The sequence below is a fragment of the Limanda limanda genome, chromosome 23, assembly GCF_963576545.1.
Source record: "Limanda limanda chromosome 23, fLimLim1.1, whole genome shotgun sequence".
NCBI classification, from domain to species: domain Eukaryota; kingdom Metazoa; phylum Chordata; class Actinopteri; order Pleuronectiformes; family Pleuronectidae; genus Limanda; species Limanda limanda.
In genome coordinates, this window is record NC_083658.1 from 6,697,832 (window position 1) to 6,715,758 (window position 17,927).

Genomic DNA, 17,927 nt, shown 5'->3' on the forward strand with positions numbered 1-17,927 from the left:
AGCGAGCCGGGTTCCTCTGTCTGCTGCGGGGACATTTGGGTTTGACATCACTGGAGGAGCAGTCCGCCGAGGAAATTAACACAACACAACAACAAGAAGAAGAAGAACAACACAAAAAAATCCCACAAAATCCTAAATCAGCAGAAAGATGCCTTCGGATAAAGAGGGCGGCGGATGGAAGGGCTTCGTGTGGGACTCTGAGAAGAAGGAGTTCCTGGGTCGCACTGGGGGGAGCTGGTGTGAGTATAGAGACGGTGTAAGACTAGGGGGGGGGGGGGGGGGGTCCGGCGCGCTCCCGGCACCTGCCGCGCGCCCGCCGGTCCGCCTCGTGCAGCACCACCACCTGTTCGATTTGCTGCATTCGGGAATCGAACCCTCTGATTGGCTGATTGGAATTTAATTTAAATAATAAGATGTGGTTCAATAAAACTAAAAAAATCCAGGTGATCGAATGTGTGTGAGACCTGATCTCCATTCATTCTGACTGGCTGCTCCGAGCCAATGAATGAAGGGACCTGCCTGTCGTTGGGGAAACTTGTCTTCTTTTATTTTGGAAGTGGGAAGTGAAAGGGTTAAAACTGCATCACAGTCCAAGGTGAGCCAAGGTGATCGGGCCCGGGCTCGGGAAACGGGATCCGGGGGGGTGGGTGTGGGGGGGTGTGAGCATCGATCCGGGTCGGGTTCCTCCTGTGATCGGATGTCTCTGCGATCTTAACCCAACAATACCCGCTGATTAACTTGTGTGTGTGTGTGTGTGTGTGCGACCTTTCTTCTTCTCCCGTTTCCCGAGCACCGTTTCCCCCTAGGGTGTCCTTGTCCCCCCCCCCCACCTCCCTCCCTCCAGCCCTCCATCCCTCCCAATGTCAAACACGCATCCCCTGTCCGCCGAGGAGACACTAACACCTGGGTAACATGTTGTTCCAGTGACGCCATGTCTGCTGGATCAGTGCAGGAGTGAGGAGGAGGAGGAAGGTGGTGGTGGTGGTGATGGAGGGAAGGGGGGGTGGGGGGTGGTTGGATCATGTTTGTCCTTCTGAGGTCATCTGAAAAAATGCTGATGCATCTGCGAGGTGTGCCATGCGCAGTGCTGTGCCGGAGGGAAAGGGACGTGTGGCACCTCAAACGCATCAGATTTGAAATATGTCGCATGTCTATTTTTGGGGCCATTTCTGTAGTTTTCTTACATGCACGAGCGGAATGTGTCTCGTCCTTTTCGTGCTGCAGCTCAGATCAGGTGCTTCAGATCTGCACGTCAGGTGTAAAGCACTATTCTAGTCCGGATGACCACTTAAAGACCTGCTCTACCTCCTGAGCTGAAGCCGTCCCCTCAGTCCACGTCCCTGCATCGAACACGTTATGTGTCGTGTGTCTCGGGCAGCCGTGACCTTTTGACATTGCCTCCTGCAGCAGCAGCGGCCCTCGCCACAGCAACGTATGGCTGCGTGCTTGACTTTCACCCGTGCTCTACGTCTTCCCTCCAGATAATAGATTTCCAATGCTCCGCTGAACCGTCTTCGTGCTCCAAATTGATTAGAAAGCAGAGACGACAGTGCCTTTTGGTGATTACTGTCTGCCGTGCACAAGCTTTACAGCCCGAATTCCTGTAAATCTGTAAAGACAATGGCTGCCACTGTTTTATGATGAATGCTACCTTTGTACTTTTCTTACATCGATAGCATGTCCGGCCGGCAGACGATCCTCGGAGCCGGAGAAGCTGCGCAAACTAGTGTCGATGGCTGTTGGCATAGATTTAAGAGCATGAGGATAACAGGCACAAGTTATTTATCAGCAGAAGTTAATATTCAGTAAAGCTCCCCTGTCAGCATTTATAATCTGCATTGTGCAGAGGTTGATTCTGCAGAAGCATTCAGGTCCATGGGGACTGAGCGCTGCTACAAATGCAGATGAGGCTGCTCTTGTTTAACTTTGGGATTCTTTTTGAGTTGGTGTCTTCTCACACTCGTTCTTTTGACCCCAAGTCCATCTTCCTGCCGCTAGCGGACTTCATGCAGGGATTTCTCTGTGGTTTTGTAGCATAAACCAATCAAAGCTCCGCCTCAGTGGCCAAAGAGTTCAAGTGAATTACATGTGGTCTGTAATTTAATGGTCCTGTGAGACCATTAAATCATCTGCCACTCTGTGCCACTCTCCTTTTAGCAGTTACTCCACCGTGCAGCTGTAAAGGGCGAATAACATTTCCCCTTTACTAGGTACCAGCGCTGGCCCCTAGGTCAGTCAGGGTTCAGTGCACTTACGGGTTCTTAGAAGTCCACGGCTCCTCTTTTTCACATCTGGTCTCGCAGATAAAATCATTTCCCTTCGTCTTCTCCGAGCGGGGACGGGATCAAGCAGCTGCAGACCTGGACCCGGGGTGAGACTGAGATAACGTTATCTCCGGCCCTCTTCTTAGAAGTGCCGACTTTGCAGCTCACAGCAACTTTCTTTGCACATTTCCGGGACTTTTCTCTTGGCTTTCGGTCCATCTTTCATCAATTTGCAGAGATCACAACCAGACTTGGCCTCATTAAAGGGTGAAGAGCTCTTGAATACACAACAACCTCTAATGCTGTGATGATGATGGGGAATGAAAAAACTATACATCACAAGGTGCAAGGCGGTTTGAAGTTTTTCAATAGGAACAAAATGAATCCTGAACACTTATACCACCCAGAGAGTTAAATTAAACATTAGAGAGCCACCCATATTTATAGGGCCCACCAATGGGCTCAGAGGCTCCGTGGTGGCAGGTGTGTATTACTAGATATTGATTTCAATCATAGGTCGAATATCAGGGTCAAAGTTGACAAAGCGGCCACAGAAGGCAAATGTTTTATTCGTGTGTGACTGTGCCCTCTTGGACCAGTGTCTTTGTTTCCCCTCATGGACCAGAAATGATGATTCTCCTTTTTTTGTTTTCCTTCCGCAGTTAAAATCTTCGCATTCTACGTGGTCTTCTACGGCTGCCTGGCTGGCATCTTCATCGGCACCATCCAGGCCCTGCTGCTCACCTTGAGCGACTACAAGCCCACATGGCAGGACAGAGTCGCACCCCCCGGTAAGAAGTGGATTCCACGCAAACCTGCTCATAGTTAGGATGAATACAGATGTAAAACATACTGGAGAAGGGATTGTGTTATGATGTCTTATAGTGAGTTCTAAAACCAGATGTCCTTGGATACAAATAACATCAGTCTGCCTGAATAATTTATAGTTTCAGTCATGATGACTTTAAAAAACAAACTCAATGGACTTCTCCTTTTGTATCCAAGGTCAAGAATGAGTTTTGAACATAAACAGGTTTCTCCCACTCTGATCAATAACCGCCTTCAGAACTTTTCTTTTTGGAAAGATTCATACATCTGCACATGGTGGTCCCAGTGCAGCCTCCTCTGTGGACACCCTCCAGACTGGTTTCCATGGTGGTGAGGGGCTGCTGGGTGTGACAGAACCAAACTGAGCATGTGCAGAAGACCGGAGGGATCGAGCCTCCTGTCTGTCTGCAGGTCGGCCTCACACTTTCCAAATGAAATCATTAAAGATTTGATTGGTGTTCAGGAGGTCACAGCAGTTAAAATGCACTCCTCTATGGGTTTGCTTACTGGACCAAAGGACCAGTCAGTCATTAGCTTCCTTTACCCAGAGTCACATGAGATCTATCAGTTACAGTTTCCTCTGTACCGCTTTCCGCCTGTTCAGCCTGCCTTCACCTAGAATGCTACAAGCAGGAGGAAACACTATCTGTGGAGCTGAGACCTGCCTTTAATATTCATCGCATCAGCTGCAGAAGTTGGCAACAATCCTCCGTTTCTCCACATAGTTGGTTTTCCTAAGCGTGTTTCCTGTGACTGTGCAAACGGGACATTTTTAGGGTTTTTCATTAACGCCGGCTGTCAACCAGATGACTGCAAACAAAAAAAATGTTTCAACCTTCAATCTTTCTGTTCCCACTCACATTGCCTTATAACTCTAATCCTCTTAATGAGATGAATCCTCCCCGGACACACTGTGTCTGCCAAGCTGGAGAGGAAGAAAACTGCTGTGGATAATTCAGCTTCAGCTCAGAACGACCATGAACCCTGAAGGAAACATGACCTAAATATGTTACATGTTGTCAAACCGACTAACTGTAAATCCATAAAAGGATGGTATAAGACGATTAAATTGGCAAAATGAAGATTGAATGCAGTATCTTGATGTGTGATCGACAACTTATGCTGTAGCTGTAGCAGTCCCCACAGTATTTTATATATATATATAGATAAATAACAAGTAATGGCTGTGTTGTCCCTGCAGGCCTCTCACACACCCCAAAGTCAGAAAAGTCTGAACTGTCCTTCAACACCGGGGAACTGGAGACGTATCTGCCTTACACCAAAGCCTTGAGGACGTTCCTGGAGAAGTACGACGACGAAAAGCAGACGGACCAGATGAAATTTGAGGACTGTGGAGGTATTGTTTCATGGCTGCTTCATAAATATAAAATGCATATAATCTACATGTCCTGTGTGATGGTTAATTCTCCCTTACCTCCCCCCCTCTCACAGAGGAGCCTGCAGACATCAAGTACAGGGACGAGTTGGAGAGCGATGTGGGCATCAGGAAGGCCTGTCGTTTCTCCAGGACCTGGCTGGGACCCTGCTCCGGCATCGAGGACCGCGAGTTTGGTTTCAAGGAGGGCAAGCCCTGCCTGATTGTAAAGCTGAACAGGATCGTGTCCTTCCGCCCAAGGGTACATTTTTAAATGGCTATTTTGCAAACTAAGCTGTGAAGTGTGAAAGTCCTTGAATCCAGTTCCTAACTTGTGTTTTGTGTTCAGCCTCCACCCACGAATGACAGCATCCCTGAAGAGGCTCAGCCGAAGGTGCAGCCCAATTTGATTCCAATCTACTGCACTAACAAGGTAAACAGTTATTGACTTGTCTATTTGTTGTTAAAAGTGACCAATCCCACACATTCTAAGCCTTAGAATCTGTCTCAGCTCTTTCTTTCTTGCTCTGAAGTCTTCTCACTCCATGTTTTCATCTCTCCGTGTTTCCAGAAAGAGGAGGATGCTGGGAAGGTCGGCGAGATCAAGTACTACGGAATCGGCGGCGGCTTCCCCCTCCAGTATTACCCCTACTACGGCAAGCTGCTGCACCCCCACTACCTGCAGCCCCTGGTGGCGCTGCAGTTCACCAACCTGACCTTGAAAGGCGAAGTGCGCATCGAGTGCAAAGTGTTCGGAGAGAACATTCACTACAGCGACAAGGACCGCTACCAGGGACGCTTTGAGGTCAAGTTCCTGATTAACAGTTAATGACTGCCATCGGAAAGCATAATACTTCGTCTGACCGCCACCACCCCCACCTGCTCCGCCCCTTTGTCCTTAGCTAAATACCGATCTAATATAGGAGATAAGTGAGGAGGGGGGGGTAGGTTGTAGCGGCTATGGCAATCACGACTAGTCTTGAAATTAATAATGAAATGGGAAAAAAAACTGATAGAGGACCGATGTGTATCCGTCTTGCTCTCATCACTAGCTTCTACTGTCACTAGCATTTAGAATGTAATTTAGAGGAAGAGTAGCGATTAGGCCTAATAAAAGTATTTATTCTGCTGTAAATGAGACTTTTCCACAAGCCATGGGACATTGTTCATCGATGAATTGTGTTAAGTGTAATTCCATTTCTGATGTGTAGCGAGCTGTGTTCGTCCCCTCTGCGTATCGCTGCCATCCGTGGCTTTAGTAGATGTTTTCCGGAGCGTGCAGTCATCAAACTCCGGCCCTTCCAACCCACGTCGTTCTAGCAGTTATAAAGCGCGCACGTGTGTGTGTTTGTGTACGTGTGTGTTTCCGACATGAACACACACAATCCCACTTACTTAATGATTTTAAAAATGGTTTGACATGAAACACTCTTCTGATCTGTGTTAGGGAAAAAAAGCTGCACTCCAGGGAATTTCCTTTTCCTCGTTTTATTTGTTGTACACCTGATCAAGGGAGACTCTTTATACTTTTTGCCTTTTTTCTTTCTGTGCTTTGTTAAATCACCTAAAGTGTGTGAAGGGGATTTTTAAATCTTGGTTCCATGCCTTTTACTCTTGATTTTTCTTTTTTGTTGCCTTGAATGTAGAGTTGTGTGTCCAGCCTTTAGCCTGCTGTCAGGGCAGTGGTGCTAAACACGTTTTTAAGTTGTCTCGTTTTTTTTGTTGCTGGACTCATCACAGCGTTCTGCTGTACATACCCGAATGTCATCTAACACAGTGGAAGGATTTTATATTTATGCAGTTGTACATTTTGTTTCTTCGCAGAATGTTTTAATGTATAAATGCAATACCAAAGTGACACATTGGAGAGAGTCCAATTGGAAGCAATGCAGTACTCGTTTTTAGGATCTCATCATGTTAAGTGATTAAAAGTCAATGTCTCATCTTTCTGCCATGAATGTAGTAACAGGCAGTTTAATTCCACACTGACCTGATCTTCATGCATTTGAAAAAAACAACAGAGTTCTTGCAGAGCTCGAGGCTTTAGGAGATGTCGGCTTTAATGTTCATGGGGATCTGTTCATCCACAACTGTTCATCCACCTCTGTCATTCAGAGATAGAAACAAATAAAATCCTAATGGACCTTTTCTGGTGTTTTTCTTCATGTTGTCCTATCAGCTCACTGGGGCTGTTTTGAATCATCCAATCACATTTCACCTCGCTCCCAATTGGAAATTGTCCATGAAAATGTGTAGGGAGAGCAGATAAGGTAATTTAGGTAACACATCACTATATTTAATTTATAGAGCGTTTTCAGGAAACTTAAACACTTTACATATAATTAGAATAAAAAACACTAAAGATAAAACCATAACATCATTAAACATTGAAAGTAGCTCTCCAGAACAGACAGATCAGTGCAGCTCTGATGTTTGTATGGAGAGGAGTCTTTAGAGAAGCGTAAGTTGCGAGAGGGGGGGTGTTAGGGGTGCCATGTTTACAAGGGTAGGGAGGGGCCTGGTTGTGTGAAGCCTTGTGGCTGATGAGGACTCTGACTGGTCTGTTCAATGAGTAATATAGGACATGAGTAACCCTACAGTTCAGTTTCAAAATTAGCCACTAGGACCCGGAGGGGCTTTTAAAGCAGTCCTTTATATTACAAGAACACAAAGAGACTCAGTCATGTCTTCACTTTCTTTTCTTCTCTTTCTAACAAAGTCCCGTTTGAGCCCAGAGATGGATAAACGAGCGCTTGTTGGCTCGGGCAGAGGAGCAGAGTGACCGCACGATTTCTGTTACTGTTCAATCAGTCGGCTCTCAGTGCAGAGGCAGGTCGCGGCCCCCCCCGGATCGGTTGCAGGCACGCCGCTCTGTAATTACAGGAGGCCGCCGCTGTGCAGTGGCTAACAGAGGGTTGTTGTTTCGGCCTTCACCACAGAGCAGGTAGAAAGTCACCAAGAGCCAGATGGACCAGCAGAGCCGACCAATCAGAGGCTTTTTGTTAACTCAGGCTCTTTCTGTTACCTCCACAGAGAGGCTTGTGGGTTTGGTTTCCAATTTTTGACCTTTTCCGGAGCTTTTCATGGGACATATGGTCTTCATCACAAACTTTGAATGCATGGGAATGAACTGTCTGACTCATAGATGATTAAGACACAAGCAGAAACCTGGAGGTTACAACACGCACTATGAACACAACTTAACTTAATCTAAGCATAGTTAAATGTGAATAACAGAATTCCCATCCTAACCTTTCTTAAACCAAATGTGTTGTCTCTTGTTAAGGAGATTTTCAAAAGAGAAAGAAAGCGTTAAAACACAACAACAGTAAATTAGACACAAATAGCTAAATCAAGCTAGAGTCCTATTTTTACAAAACAGTGTAGATGAAAACAAAGACGGGGATCCTCTGTCTGCGCCCGGCCACAAAGCCCCTTGTCGTTTTAGATTGCGACACATACACTGATGAACCACAACATGATGAGCAGCATGTGTTGTGACACATTCCTCCCATGCCTCCCTTCTGTCAGACTGGATCAGACAGGACGGCCCTTTGTCGTTTTTGTGCCTCAATGATCAGAGCGTGTCCCTCCTCCAGATCGCAGTCTGGAGCTGCTCGCCACCGTTTGGGCAGAGATGCTCCCAAACTGGTTGAATGGGAAATATGATTCGACCCTTGTGAAGATCATTCACCACATGGTTATCACATATGCAGCATATCAGCTATTGTTTTTCTTGCAGGCTTAAAATTGCTCAATTTGCCCAAATGGGTCAAGTTTCCAGCTAATTATGCCAAAGTCTCAGGTTCCATTCTCACAAGAATCACCAGCTGTCAGCAAAGTAGCTGCAAGAAATACATATAAAAACAGTGTTTAAACTGCTTTGTGAACTTTGCTTCTGATTTGTTGCGGTTAAATCTTTGCTGATGCATCGTGTTATCAAGTCGGGCTGACGTCCTGTTTTTGCAAAAATGCAGCGTTAAAAGGTTCACTTCCCTTCTGCAGAACGTCATTTTAAAGAATGCACTGGGGTTGAAAACGTGTTCTTTGTCTTTTAAGCAGCCGTGTTTGTATCAACCTTTCCCGCTACGAGGATTTTCAAGTAAAGGAAAAGATCAACCACGAAGGGACTCGAACCCTCAATCTTCTGATTCGAAGTCAGACGCCTTATCCATTAGGCCACGTGGTCGCATGGAGAGCACAGTTGCGTGTGTCAGTAATGAACACGCCTGTGGCGGTTCCGGGGTAAACAGCGCTGAAGCGAAATCCCACACAAGCAAAGTAACTGGTGATTCATTCTTCCTTTAATTTGTTGCAAATCAGCACTTTTCTAGCGGAATATATTTTTTGCATATAAAAATATATCATTGTACTTAATTAATTATTAATTATTCGGACCTGCCTGGTGCTGAATTTCCTCCGTGTATGGATCAGTAAAGTTCTATCTTATCTTATCTATATAGAGGGTCTCTAGTCTTGAAGACCACTCAAAGCACTTCACAGTAAAGTTTGTGTGGCACTTTCTATCAAACATTCCAGGGGCAATTTAGGGAAATTCAGTACAATTAGGCAGACGGACTGGGGGGAGAGACTGGGTTGTGGACTAAACTAACAATTTATTATCACTTAAATGGCACTTACTTATAGCACTTTGTAGTTTTGCTTTATTTTTGAAGAAATTGTACATTCTTGACTCTTGTTGTTCTTGGTTTGTACCCTCTGGGTTGAATGCACTTAAAGTAAGTCGCTTTGGATAAAAGCGTCAGCTAAATGTAATGTAATGTAATGGACGAGCTGCTTTCAAACCCCCCCGCCTCACCCCACCAGATACCTGACATGCAGGCAGACGGAAACATGAGCACCAGAGAGAAGGCCAGGGGTCGTCTCACGTCCGAGAGGAAGGCACAAGATTAAGACATTAGAGGTTTGGCCATGAGGTGTCAATCAGCATTTCTGTTTTTATTGTTTCTTTGTGGATGGACAATGATCTCGGGCAGCTGAGTTCACGCAGGAGTTAGACAGCGTTTGAGGAGATAAGATAGAGAAATTGATGAAGCCTTGTTTTTCTCTCAAGGTAAAGATCAGATCCTTATAAATTACCACTGTGCAGTACCAGAAAACCACACAAAACCACAGAACCACTACACTATTACTTTCTAGCAACTTCTCCCCTGGGTTCATGGTTAAGTAATATATGTGTCCTGGTTAGTGGCGTGGATTTATAACCTGAATGTGAGGGCCCTCAGGCCGGCTGGGCCCCCGGGTGTTCACCCAACACTTCCTGCAGGCTGCAGCTCATTCACTTACACAATGTATACCACACACAACCAAGCAGGCTCCATGGCAACAAGCCAGGCCCACCACTAATGTAATGGGATTGAAATGTTGTCATCGTTTCCATCTCGGCCAAATTCCTCCGCATGTGTCGCAATGTCAGGACGAGTCTATTGTCTGCAGGGGCCGCACTCACACACCCCCCCCGACCCCCCGCTCTCATTCACACACTGTCAAGCATCACAAGGTCAACTTCGCTGATTACACTGCATCATGTGACACACACGTGCTGCGTGGTTGGCAGGCAGGAGGGGACAGTCCCTGTGATAGCTCCGTCCCTGTCTCGCTCTGATATCACCCACATGATTAGCTGCGGACTGTGGGAACACACACTGCAGAATTACTGACACACACACACACACACACACACAAGGACAGAATCTGGTTTACTGAGGCTCTTCTCTGAGACGCACACCCATCGAGCACATTATTAGGAACGTCACACTCCGTCATCCCTGCAGATTCATGCTGCCAGTCGCCTGCTCTACCACACCACAAAGCCTCTGCTGGATTCACGACAGTGGGGGGGGGGGGGGGGGGACGACAACTCACTGTCACGTTCATTAAAGGCCAATTTGAGGCTTTTGCAGTGAGTCAGACTTCTAATACTGCAAAGCCACATTAAAATAGCAGGACTTTCAGAACCAACCTCACTACTTTCATGGAATCCCAGTTTTCATCAGTCTGATGTTTGATTTGAACATTAACTGACGTTCTGCACTGCTGCTTCCTGATTGGCTGTTTGGATGATGAACAGTATGGTGTATAGGTGTTTTACCAACTACATATATATGTATTACGTCTGAGCACAAGAGGGCAGCACCGCCTGATAAATCAAAGGGCGGGCGAATGTCACTCAGCTGACAACAGCAGCTGACACAAGAGGAAACAGAAGGATGCTGGGAAGATTAGTTCACTACATTCAAAGATAATATATCATGAATCTGTAGATACTAGATTTTCATGATATTTAAAATCCAAAACTTTATGGCCGACAGACTGGACTCAGAGGACCTCTGGTTTTTTTAGGCCGATGCTTGCCTAGCTCCTGATGAGTTTAAGAACTGTGGTCATGGGCGTTTCAAGGAATTTGGGGGCCCTATAAGGTTCAATGGACCTGGGGGCCTTACATTAAACTTCGTTAGGTGGTTTCATGCGGTTGTTGCAGTGTCCTGTAGACGGCCGATCATAGAATTTAATGAGGTAATTGATGTGGACAGCCGGTCTTGAGGGGGCCCCCTCTCAGCTCGGGGGGCCCCAGGCCATTGTTTGCTTTGTTTACTCTGACAGAACACCCCTGACCGTGGTTGAAATTCCTCACCATGCATGTGGCTGAAAGCCAGACATCGGGCGGATTCGGCTCAGGAGCTCGAGAAGGCCGTCCACTAAACAGAGGGTTGCTGGTTCGACTCCTCCATGCCGGAGCGTCCATGGGCAAGAGACTGAACACCATACTGGCCTTGATGGCTGTCTTGACAGGATGTATGAATGGTGTGTGAAACCTCATCCCTGTTTATCCTCATCCCTGGTGGTGATTTTACACATGGAAGATGAACGCCTGAATGCACCATAGATTTGTCCTCTGTGAGGCTGGACCGTCTCCTTAGCGGAGGTGAACATGAGCAGAGACGCAGGAAGATGCCAGATGATGGTTGAGCTCCCGTGGGGGGGCCACGCTGAGCTGGCACTCATGCTGAAACCAGTTTAATTGGTGAGTCAGATCAGCGGCAGCTGTCAGCAGGTTGTTAACACATCAGCAGCACTGGGAGTTGCTATCAACAGTGGTGATGGGCTGAGACTGAGCCTCTCTCTGTTACCTGTTTTAATCTTGTAGATCGAGATTTATAGACTTTTACTCGTAACTTTTTATTCATAGGTCATCTGTTCTAGAAAATGACTTTTAATACAGTGGAGGACGCTGAGTCCAACTCTTTTTCCTTTACTATAAGAGAATTATTAATAACTAGTGTCCTCTACACTGTGCCTGCTCTAAACGTTCATTATATCCCACAATTGACAAGATATTTACAAATGCTGTTAAAGATGAGTCCCCTGTTTTCTGAGCTGCTGAGCAGTGCACCCTGGGAGACACTGGAGACAACAAGCTGAATCCAGAGCCGCTCAGCAATTATAAATGCACGTGGGGCCAGCCATTATCAATGGGTCATCGACAGTGTCTTGAAGTGAGCGTCGCAGGCAGCTCTTAGGCACCAGGGACGGAGGGAGGCTGCAGGAAGAGCAGAAACAGACAAATATTTCAAGTTCACATCCTCTTTTCACAGAGGAACTCAACACTAAATCCTAAATGACATGTGGAGTCATAAATATCTAGCCTGAGATGCTTTGCTCCTGATTCACAGGACTCAGACGTGTTCAACACACCCAGGGCAGATTGGGAGTTAAGCTTGTCTTCAAATGGAGTAAGTGAGATAAGTTTAAGTGGTCAGTAACAGGTGTAAAAATACTTTGAATACAAAAGGATTACTTCTCAAGAAAGATAAAAAAAGACACTGTTATTTCATGACGTAACATACTGGACAAACATCACTCAAACAATGGCTTATACTAGAGGTGTGAACATGTTTTTCCAGTTCAGGAACAAACTGAAGTAAAAATACATTGAGGATTAGGAATTATGTGTTATTATGTTTTTAATTATTATTATGTCTATAGAAGCTCCTCATCAGGATGACAGGGATGATCTGAAGACAGCAGCTGTTTCTCTCTGCACACCAACCAGTGCTCATCAGTGTGAGCTGTGATCCATCACTTCTCCTCCGCCCGCTCCACAAGAGGCATCAACAGATTACAGCTAATCTCATGGACGGCAGCTAATCTGACTCTGCTGTGTGGCTGCAGTCCAGCCCCAGTGGCAATGATACACACACACACACACACATTCATACATATATAACAATATATATATCTTTATTTATACCCCAAAACTTTATATCTGTCTGCCATAGTTTGTATTTTGTGCAATACAAATCAAATGATTTCTCTTGTCATTTAATGACTCAATTTGATCAGTATAAAATGACAAATAAATCTGTGTATACCTTTATATTTTTAACTGATTTAATTATGCTGTCACAGTTTAATATTGACTGACATAGGAAACTATATGATGGGGGTGTTATCTTCCCTTTCCCTGGTTGACAGCTTGGATTCTGAGTCCTTATTTATATTCCTTCCCAGTCTGAGTAAATCCTCTTAGAGCGTGTGCAGCTAAAGGGAGACATCAGACTCCACCTGCAGATCTCAGAAAGGAGCAGGACACCCCCCCCTCCCCCTCCTCCCCCTCCCTCCATCACCTGCTGGAGAGGTGGTACATTGTGGATGAACAGAAGCAGTTGCTCCACGGCAGAGAATGAGTTTGTCTCTGGAGAAGCAGGAGTGGAATGTTTTCTGCTGTGTCTTACGTGAGAGGATTTAACACGATAACAGTGTGATTGATCTCTGCATCTGAATCCTGTGGCCCGACTCCTGTTTGATTGGACGGAGGAAGAAGTGACCAGGAGCAGTATGGGACCGATTCAGAGCTCACCCTGACTTCTCCTGACTCGTCTTCATCAATCACATTCAGGTAAACTACCCACTCGGGGAAGAGAGTGATTGTTGTTGGTGTTGCAGTGGGACTGAAAGAACAGAAGTTGTCTGAAGTGGAGCTTTTCATAGTCCCACACGGCTGAAAGTCTAATTTTAGCTGAAGTAATCTGGGAGAGGAGGATTTGAGTTAACGTGCTAAATAAGAAACGTGGCGAGCTAATGAGACTAAACACAAACTGACAGCCTTCAGTTTACCTTTAGTATGAATGTATGACTTCTCTTAGTTTTGTGTGAATGTGCGTGATCTAATTTATTAATGAGGCCAGGCCAAGATAATAACTCTGACTTGATTGATCATATCAATTGTGCGTGTGTGTGTGTTAGTGTGTGTGTGTGTGTGTGTGTGTCTGTGTGTGTGCGCCACAAGCTCATTTATCTACATATATCTGCTTGAAAGAGTTTTTCTGTGTAATATGTTTGTGTGAGAATCTACATGTAATGTTAGAAAATAATAGAGTCTATGTGGGTCAATCTATAAGAAGGTTTCCCTCAGGTTAAAGCTAATGTAAAGATATTGACATTGAAATCCATTAAGATTTATTTGAATATAGTTTATTAAGTGGGAACAATAAGAGTGAACAATTTATTTGTGTCTCCAGGATGATGGACACCCAGGATCAGACATGTTCTGCGGGAACAGGGCTGCTGTCAAGGTGAGTCTCACCAATGACTAAAATTGAGTGCAGTCCCAGAACAAAGCAAGTCCAGGATTTACAGGTGTTGTGTCCCGGGCAGCCATTTCATCTGCCGGTAACTTCACATCCATCTCTTTCCCAAGGCTGTCCCGCATGAGGCACTTGGGGAGGAGCAGTGTCGGACCTGCAGAGTCCAGCTCTGGCAGCCAGAGCACAGAGGGCGACACGAGGAGCAGGAGCAGGTGAGCTGGGAACCTGCAGCCACGTCCAGCCTCTGAAAGCTCTGATGCACAATTAAATCCTCAAATGCAAACATTTATAAATTTAAAAAAAGGTTTGAAGATGTCATCAAGACAGTGTATGATATAGATGGAGAGGTGTATAGTTTTTGGCCCAGTCTCTTAAACCTGGTAGATACTGGTCACCACACTGGGTAGAAAACAAAGACATTCATTGTTACTAAAACCAATGGCAAAGTATAGTTTCATCAAGGAATCTACATTAAGGATTTTGTAGAAGGTTATATGCTCTAATGCTAGAAGTTAGATCAAAATCTTCTTGAAAACATTTCAAATAAAAAGTCAGTAGTTTGACTTTATTAACGGCATTTGGACTTAATTCTTTAAAAGCCTCATTTTTATCTTTATTCTCTAACACAATATATATTTATATCTGTCTATTTCTCCTTTTTTTTGTTTACATGTACTTGTTCCTCTTACAGTGACAGCCGCTGGCCTCTTGCTGCATACAACACAAACAACTGCAACAACAAGGATGTGTAAGATACAGTTTCATAACACTACCTGGTTAATTGATGGTGTCTGCTCCAAGTTCTCTTGAATACATGTGTTCAAAATATTGTCACTCTTAAAATTAAAGGTTGGGTGTTTATGTTGTGACTGAGCTCAGAAAACGTCTTGGTCACATCAGTTGTTGAAACTGGCATCACAAGGACTGGCTTCTTGTTTTAACAGCGTCACAGCGCCTCCCTCTGGCTTTCTAACCCCACTGTGTGTCTCTGCTTATGGATATTTACAGCAAAAAAGATGAGAAGAAGGATGACAAGAAAGACGACAAGAAAGACGACAAGAAAGACGACAAGAAAGACGACAAGAAGAAGGAAGAGCCGTGAGTACTTCTTAATTATTTTCATGGCTGAAACAACCAATTTTGCAATGTTAATCTGTCCACTGACACAACGTCTTTGGCCAAGGTAATAAATGCACCTATGGACATAATTGTTCTTATCGTACTTCATTATTATAATTTTCTTTGTATAAGAGAGTTTATAGATTATTTCCTTAATTTATCCTAGAGGATGTAAAGCATCTCTGAGAGCTTTGCCAGAAGTTGATCTTTTCTAAACTGGCTCGTGTCATTTCCAATAGGACATAAACCTACAGTACTTTTTCTCATTCAGAAAGAAGGAGGTGTGGATCATGGACCCTGCCACAGATATGTACTACTACTGGCTGAGCCTGATCTCCATCCCAGTGTTCTACAACCTGATGCTGCTGGTGGCCAGGTCGGACCTCATGGCATTTTGCTTTTCCTCCATTAATCTTAATGTTGTTCTGGAGGTCCTTGTCTTATGTTTCTATTTCCTTGCAGGTCTTGTTTTAATGAACTTCAGTCTGCTAACGTAACACTGTGGTTGTACTTGGACTACGGCTCAGACGTCATGTACTTAGCCGACACGTTTGTGAGATCCAGAACAGGTCAGTGATGGGACATTGGGCGACTGTGCGACGTTTGTGATTTTCAGGAAACCCTAATGCTGATCACGTTGTCATGTGTCAACAGGTTTTCTGGAGCAAGGCCTGCTCGTAAGGGACGAAAAGGTCCTGAAAGAGAAGTACATAAAGACCCGGCAGTTCAGATTGGATGTAATGTCGTTAATTCCCACTGATTTTGTTTTCTTGAAAATTGGACTCAACAACCCCGAGTGGAGGTTCAACCGTCTCTTCCGCTTGGCCCGACTCTTTGAGTTCTTCGATCGGACTGAGACGCGAACCAACTTCCCCAACATATTTCGTATTGGCAATCTTGTGCTTTACATCATCATCATCATCCACTGGAACGCCTGCCTCTACTTTGCCTTCTCCAAGGTGCTCGGCTTTGGCTCAGACACCTGGGTGTATCCATCCATGAAGAATCCAGAGTATGCACGTCTGGCCAGACAGTACGTCTACAGCTTTTACTGGTCCACTCTTACGTTGACCACTATTGGCGAGACCCCACCCCCTGTCCGAGATGTCGAATACTTTTTTGTCGTGTGTGACTTCCTCACTGGGGTTCTGATCTTTGCCACCATTGTAGGAAATGTTGGTGCTATGATTTCCAACATGAACGCGGCACGTGTAGAGTTCCAGGCTAAGATTGACTCCATCAAGCAGTACATGGAGTTCCGTAAGGTCACCAAGGACCTGGAGCAGAGGGTGGTGAAGTGGTTTGACTACCTGTGGACGGAGGAGAAAACTTGTGATGAAAAGCAAGTGCTGAAGAACCTGCCAGACAAGCTGAAGGCGGAGATAGCCATCAACGTGCATCTGGAGACCCTACAAAAAGTGCGCATCTTTCAGGACTGTGAAGCAGGTTTGCTTATCGAGCTGGTCCTCAAGCTTCAGCCTCAGGTTTTCAGTCCTGGTGATTTCATCTGCAAGAAGGGGGACATCGGCAGGGAAATGTATATCATCAAAGCAGGAAAACTGGCCGTGGTAGCAGACGATGGGGTTACCCAGTTTGTGGTTCTCGGTGACGGGGCATACTTTGGCGAAATTAGCATTTTAGGGATCAAGGGCAGTAAGGCGGGAAACCGAAGAACGGCCAACATCCGAAGTGTGGGCTACTCGGATTTGTTCGCTCTGTCCAAAGACGATCTGATGGAGGCGCTCACGGAGTATCCTGATGCTAAAAACGCCCTGGAGGAAAAGGGGAGGTCCATCCTGATGAAGGATAATCTCATCGACGAGTCACTGGTCAATGCTACTGATGCCAAAGACTTGGAGGACAAAGTCAACAAGATCCAATCCACTATGGAGGTCATGACTATCAAATTTCGGAAGCTGTCAGACCAGTATGATTCCTCCCAGCGTAAACTCAAACAGCGGCTCAGTAATATTTCAAACCAGGTCCGAACCCTCACGATAGACGAGTAAAGCTCGGCGGGATCATCACTGAATTAATTTTGTACATAAGTAAAACATACTTTATAGTACCAGGTAACAAAAGGTATCAAATAAGGTATTGTTTTGATCTCAGAATTGATATTTTTTCATTTGATTTGCCCTGGAAATAAATGTTAAAAGAATAATTTAAGTGTGTATTCATCTGAGCATATAAAGCAATCTGTTACATAACCAGTACTTTCAGCACCACTTTGCCTAGATTCTCCATAAAATGCAGTTCCCCTCCGGGCACCTGTCCTAAGTTTGACAAGAATACTGTTAAGATTACCACCATGAAAAATGTATTGTACTTTCAGTTTGTCCTATTTGTAGCATGGATTCTTTAAAGCAGGGGTGCCCAATACGTCGATCGCGATCGACCGGTCGATCGCGAAGGCAGTGTGGGTCGATCGCGACTGGACAAAGGGCAGTCACGTGGACGCTCCGGCGCACGAACCCACTTTTTTTTTTTTTTGCCGTCGCCGCCGCCGCCGCCGCCCCTGCCGCCGCCGCCACGCCCCCCGCCCTGGACGATGTTGCAAACGTCAACGCGGCGGACTGCTCGTCACGCCGGGTTCAAAACGGATGCGGAAGCGACGCCGAAGCGCGCCGCGCTAATCCCTAGAGCGCCGGCGCTTTGCTGTTCACACCGGACGCTGAAGCGCCACGCTAATAATATCACATACTTTTGCTGTTATCAGCCTGCAGTAAAAAC

The 17,927-nt window shown here is 45.6% G+C and overlaps 2 protein-coding genes and 1 non-coding gene across 3 annotated transcripts; 2 read left to right on the forward strand and 1 right to left on the reverse strand.

The window, feature by feature from the left end:
- Positions 1-6,615, forward strand: atp1b1b (ATPase Na+/K+ transporting subunit beta 1b). Its single transcript, XM_061066791.1, has 6 exons — positions 1-239; positions 2,927-3,055; positions 4,294-4,449; positions 4,545-4,729; positions 4,817-4,900; positions 5,039-6,615. The coding sequence occupies exons 1-6, from the start codon at positions 149-151 to the stop codon at positions 5,294-5,296; spliced, it is 903 nt and encodes a 300-aa protein (XP_060922774.1). The 5' UTR covers positions 1-148; the 3' UTR covers positions 5,297-6,615.
- Positions 6,616-8,583: 1,968 nt separating this feature from the next.
- Positions 8,584-8,656, reverse strand: trnar-ucg (transfer RNA arginine (anticodon UCG)). The gene has a single exon. It is a non-coding gene; the product is annotated as a tRNA-Arg (tRNA).
- A 2,467-nt stretch (positions 8,657-11,123) lies between these two features.
- Positions 11,124-17,203, forward strand: LOC132997004 (cyclic nucleotide-gated cation channel alpha-3-like). The gene is made up of 9 exons (XM_061067374.1): positions 11,124-11,283; positions 13,030-13,129; positions 14,010-14,063; positions 14,189-14,287; positions 14,767-14,823; positions 15,084-15,173; positions 15,466-15,570; positions 15,657-15,763; positions 15,849-17,203. The coding sequence occupies exons 1-9, from the start codon at positions 11,124-11,126 to the stop codon at positions 17,201-17,203; spliced, it is 2,127 nt and encodes a 708-aa protein (XP_060923357.1).
- The last annotated feature ends 724 nt before the right edge of the window (positions 17,204-17,927 follow it).

Excerpts from the sequence above, each read along its gene's own strand:
- atp1b1b (XM_061066791.1), top strand. The coding sequence starts at position 149 with ATGCCTTCGGATAAAGAGGGCGGCGGATGGAAGGGCTTCGTGTGGGAC. Across the intron at positions 3,056-4,293 it reads GGACAGAGTCGCACCCCCCG|GCCTCTCACACACCCCAAAG; the intron begins GTAAGAAGTGGA and ends TTGTCCCTGCAG. Across the intron at positions 4,901-5,038 it reads CAATCTACTGCACTAACAAG|AAAGAGGAGGATGCTGGGAA; the intron begins GTAAACAGTTAT and ends CCGTGTTTCCAG.
- LOC132997004 (XM_061067374.1), top strand. The coding sequence starts at position 11,124 with ATGCATGTGGCTGAAAGCCAGACATCGGGCGGATTCGGCTCAGGAGCT. Across the intron at positions 14,288-14,766 it reads GACACGAGGAGCAGGAGCAG|TGACAGCCGCTGGCCTCTTG; the intron begins GTGAGCTGGGAA and ends TTCCTCTTACAG. Across the intron at positions 15,174-15,465 it reads GACAAGAAGAAGGAAGAGCC|AAAGAAGGAGGTGTGGATCA; the intron begins GTGAGTACTTCT and ends TTTCTCATTCAG.